Source organism: Amblyomma americanum, chromosome 5 (genome assembly GCF_052857255.1).
Source record: "Amblyomma americanum isolate KBUSLIRL-KWMA chromosome 5, ASM5285725v1, whole genome shotgun sequence".
Taxonomy (NCBI): Eukaryota; Metazoa; Arthropoda; class Arachnida; order Ixodida; family Ixodidae; genus Amblyomma; species Amblyomma americanum.
In genome coordinates, this window is record NC_135501.1 from 119,326,833 (window position 1) to 119,331,227 (window position 4,395).

Genomic DNA, 4,395 nt, shown 5'->3' on the forward strand with positions numbered 1-4,395 from the left:
AATAAAAAGCGCCTGCATCCGTTGAGAAAGATGTTTCTCTTCCGCTCGCGCGCTCGTACCACTTAGGGACCGCCACAGTTTTACGTCTCGTCTCCGGAGGTTCTCCTTCGAATTGCTCATAACAATATTGCGCATCTTTCTCTCTTTTTCTTCTTATATCTATATACATTCCTTCATCAATACCCAGTATGCAATGTAGTGTAATGTCCATCAGAAATTTTAAAATAAATTGTTCTGCGCACTGAGAAACTAATAATACACAAGGAGGTTTTGTGACGTAAAATTTTATTTTCCAAATACGTACGACCGCAGTTTACAAGATCACCAAAACACGTGTCGACAAGACCGAATACGTTGGGCGGATAATTCGTTGCTGACGAGAAATATCAAGAAAAAAATAACCTTTGCTTGAAGTTAAAAGCGGCAAGGTTTTCGAGGGCGGGCTTATTGTTGTTTCCGACTTCCATGATGTCCGGCCCCGTCTGGCTGCCGCCAAAGCACGAACACATATGTGTTTATCCCAAACGGGGCTCCATCAAAATACCTTGGAGCTCCTGTACGGAGAACGGTGCAAAACAAGAATATATTAGAACCAGCTTGCGTAATCGTGAAAAATGATTTTTTCTTTCAAAAGCCGATGGTTTTTCACTTTTGGCATCTAAAGATGGGAGCATATCCACTAACTCAACACATTTCAGCTTCTCCGCTGCCAGCTACAATTGTAGGACATAGACTTCTTCTCGATACCTTGCAGTCTACAAGGTCGACGCAAAGAATATTCACCAAAACGCGTCCCTTACGAATTCAGTGCTTTTAGCCAGCGTTTTACTGATTAAGCGCTCAAAAAAGCACTGCGATTGTTTTTGTTCTTTATGCGATGCACTGCTGACATCAAAAATATTCGCGCCATCACTGTTCCGTGACGGTTGACTTACTGCTCGGCTTACTGAAGGCGGCCACGTTACATAACGCTCCTCCCCAGGCTTTCGTTTACAGCAACACCTATTAAGGGCCCGTTCCTGTATTTCGGATCAGTGCAGTACCAGTTTTAGCCACCGTGATCTGAGGGCGGTTGCATTGGAAGGAGTGCATGACAAGCGTAGAGGAATGAGTGCCAGCTGTGTGCACTGCAAGCCACAAGTTGTAGGTTGTAGCAGCTTAGGACGTTGCTAACGAGAGCACAAATGCACTGTACAAATTATGCCTTTCTAATTGCACGTTCCGAACTCGGTGCTTTGAAATATAGAGCATTGCGAAGCCTCCCACACTTAGAATCATCTGTGAAGCCGCCCATCCCTCATGTAAAACCCTTGTCCAAGGGGCATTTGAGGACAAAATAAATAAATAAACAAAAATCGAGATATCATCACAGTTAATCAATAAGGCTTGTTAAGTAACATCTTATTTCAGATTTCCAGTGCATGAAGACGGTCAGCATTAAAGGCTGAAAAGTGTAACTTTATTTTAAAATATGTTCTCGATGACGGACTTCCAAGTTTCTTATGATTTTCTGGGTGAGCTCACATGCAATACAGCACAAACAATGTGCATAATTTCATAATGCAATTGAGGGCTGTCCACGTCATACTTTACGAGTAATCCTGTCGTGGCGAGCAATTTGTCCCTACACATTTTAACTGTAAACGGTGGGGAGGGCACTTCATAGGTGAGCGACTCATGTGGAGGCCTACCGCGGTTCGCATAATTCATCATAGCCATCGGGATACACAAGCGGTTGTGTCGTGCATCAGTAATTTGAGGGATGACCGGCCCAGCCCGCTTACAAATATAATTAGGCGGCTCGAGAAACAAAAAGAAAATAGAGATCGAATGAGTTCTGCTGTACAATGCAAGGCAGGATTGTTTCAATGATTGTCCGTCGGAGCAAACTTTTTCTCATCGCATAATATTTTCATAGCCGAGATTCAGCTCAGCGAAGCTATTAAGTGCCAGCTACCCCCTAAACTGTGTAGATATGAGTCCGCTGTCATCTAAACTACCACCTGATGTGGTTAAACCGACGACTTTGACAAATGCTGTACTGAATGCTTCCAAAAGGAAACGAGAGGTATTTTATGACTCACAACCACAGCGGCTCTGACATTCTTGGAGGGTTGCGAAGTTGTTTCCGTTGGCCTGGCAACCACCGAAGATGAACTGCTCGCAGGTCTTTGTGTCTTTGTTGAAGTAGTAGCGAGGGAAGTAGCCCTGGCAAGGACCAGGATTCTTTGGCTCCCGGCACGAAGTATCAGAGCATGCTGCGACGGTTCATTACGGAAGCGCTGATTAAGAAGGCCTTTGTTACACGAAAAATGCACTCCGTTTTTTATCTATTGTGTTGCACTATTTAGCAGAGGGCTCTGTTTCGCATTATTTTGTGAGAAAGAAATGAATGACAGCTTAAGTATCCGAAAAGCAATGCTGTTGCATTTGCGAATCCTCATAAAAACTTCTTATGTATAAACCGCTGTTCTCAACAAAACATCATACTGTGATCGACAGTGCCCGCCGCATTTGGTTTAGTTTGGTTTAGTTTAGTTTATGAGGGTTTAACGTCCCAAAGAGACTCAGGCTATGAGAGACGCCGCAGAGAAGGGCTCCGGAAATTTCGTCCACCTGGGGTTCTTTAACGTGCACTGACATCGCACCGTGCACAGGCGCCTAGAATTTCGTCTCCATCGAAATTCGACTGCCGCGGCCGGGATCGAACCCGCGTCTTTCGGGCCAGCAGCGGAGCGCCATAACAACTCAGCCAACCGCCGCAGCCCACACGCCGCATTTGCTAAGTTGCGGTGATGTCGAAGACAGTTTTCTGGACATGAATTCCTGAACCTCTGTCACACCACCCTAAATTTTGAAACAGCGCTTGTAAAGTCCTCTTTAGCGACCGTGTAACTGTTTTCAGTCAATTAACGCCAAAAATGTTTCCTTCATATATTCCAGTTTCTGAGCAAAAATGTCCTGTTTGCTGCATTGCCACAAGGGCTCCATAAAATTGATCTTACTACTAATAGGGTAGTGTGGGAGATCGAGTCCATTCAATAGGCGTAACCAATGTATGGAACTACAACCGCCCCTAAGAGGGACTCACCAGAGGCTCATGTTTTCTGTCATATTCCACTCCCCTGAGTGCATTATTGGCGTTGTCTTCACGGTGCAATAAGCTTGTGTTAACGCATGTTGACAGAATGCTTCCTCATTATAGTGTCTGTTCAGCTGTTAGTGATGATGCTTCATGCCAGACGAAAATAAAGAAAAGAGGTACAGGAGCAGCCAGCCAGCGGAAGAACGGCTACCAGTAATCGCCGAGCTGCGGCACAAAAAGCTGTTATGGATTGTCGATCGCATATCTCTCCATTCTATGCGATGCTTTGGACTTCACCTAGGTGTGAAATTAAGATACGCGCCACATTACGCCCTAATTCCTGGCCCCATGCCGTGGAGGTCGCCGTGCAGGTAGCCAGGAGAAAAACCAACTGCACCCTGTACCTTCCTGTACCTTAAAAACGCTACGTTCCCATTACCGATCCAAACCAATGATGGCCTCCCTTGTTAACAGCTTGGGCAAAAGAGCGGATAGCAACAAAGAGGTTTCTTGCACGGCATTCTTGCCTGTGGTCTACTGAGATGACATGCGGCCACAAATAACAATCTACAAGCAATCTGTAGACAAAAATGGGTTGTGTTAACTTGTAGCAGGGTGTTGTTTAAAATGACTTAGCGACTAGCCGTATTCACACTGCGCTCGCCCAAAATTCCCGGCTCCAATCCGTTCATAAATCCTCAGAGATAGCTTTTGTCACTCCTTGGGAAAGCTGAAACAAAATACGTTATGTTTACGTTAAAAAACAATGAGAGCTCAAAGCGTGCAAGTGAATCGGAGACAGTCTATAAAAACTGCTTCAGGAAGTTCCGAAGAGGCAGCATCAACTTTGCAAATTAAGTGACTGCTCCTCGATGCTGATTTTAGCCCGCCGCACTGAACGCAACTTCCTCACCCACAAAAAAAATTTTAGGGACCACGCAACTCACCCAGTGCGGCGCCAAAAATTGCAAGCACTACGAGCAGCTTCATGGTGCGTCCGTTCATAGCGGTAGACACTGGCTCTGGAACAATCCAATTTACACTGAGGACCTGCAATTCGTTCGAAGCAGTTCTTTGTTGAAGTCTGCGATAGAGCGGGTATCTTTGGCAAAGATTATATGCCATCTTCATTTCTAGCGTGAAGCATCAGAATTCAGGTCCGGTAAAAACGTGATAAACAGAAAATAGGGGGCCGGGGGTAGGGGGGGGGGGGGGTAGAAGCGGAATTCAAGAGCATGGATCTAAACCGGCCTCCCATGTCTCCAGAGGCTCGAAGAGCTGACGCGAGAGACATTATGTGAGTTGTTCAC

The 4,395-nt window shown here is 45.5% G+C and overlaps 1 protein-coding gene across 1 annotated transcript; it reads right to left on the minus strand.

Annotated features, from left to right (window-relative positions):
• Positions 1–299: 299 nt before the first annotated feature.
• Positions 300–4,104, minus strand: LOC144134978 (tauPI-stichotoxin-Hcr2d-like). The gene is made up of 3 exons (XM_077667761.1): positions 4,033–4,104; positions 2,085–2,258; positions 300–554 (listed from the first exon to the last, which is right to left on the minus strand). Coding segments are annotated over exons 1-3 (234 nt in total). The 5' UTR covers positions 4,091–4,104; the 3' UTR covers positions 300–552.
• Between the last annotated feature and the right edge of the window lie 291 nt (positions 4,105–4,395).

Excerpts from the sequence above, each read along its gene's own strand:
- LOC144134978 (XM_077667761.1), bottom strand. The coding sequence starts at position 4,090 with ATGAACGGACGCACCATGAAGCTGCTCGTAGTGCTTGCAATTTTTGGC. Across the intron at positions 2,259-4,032 it reads AATTTTTGGCGCCGCACTGG|CATGCTCTGATACTTCGTGC; the intron begins GTGAGTTGCGTG and ends GAACCGTCGCAG.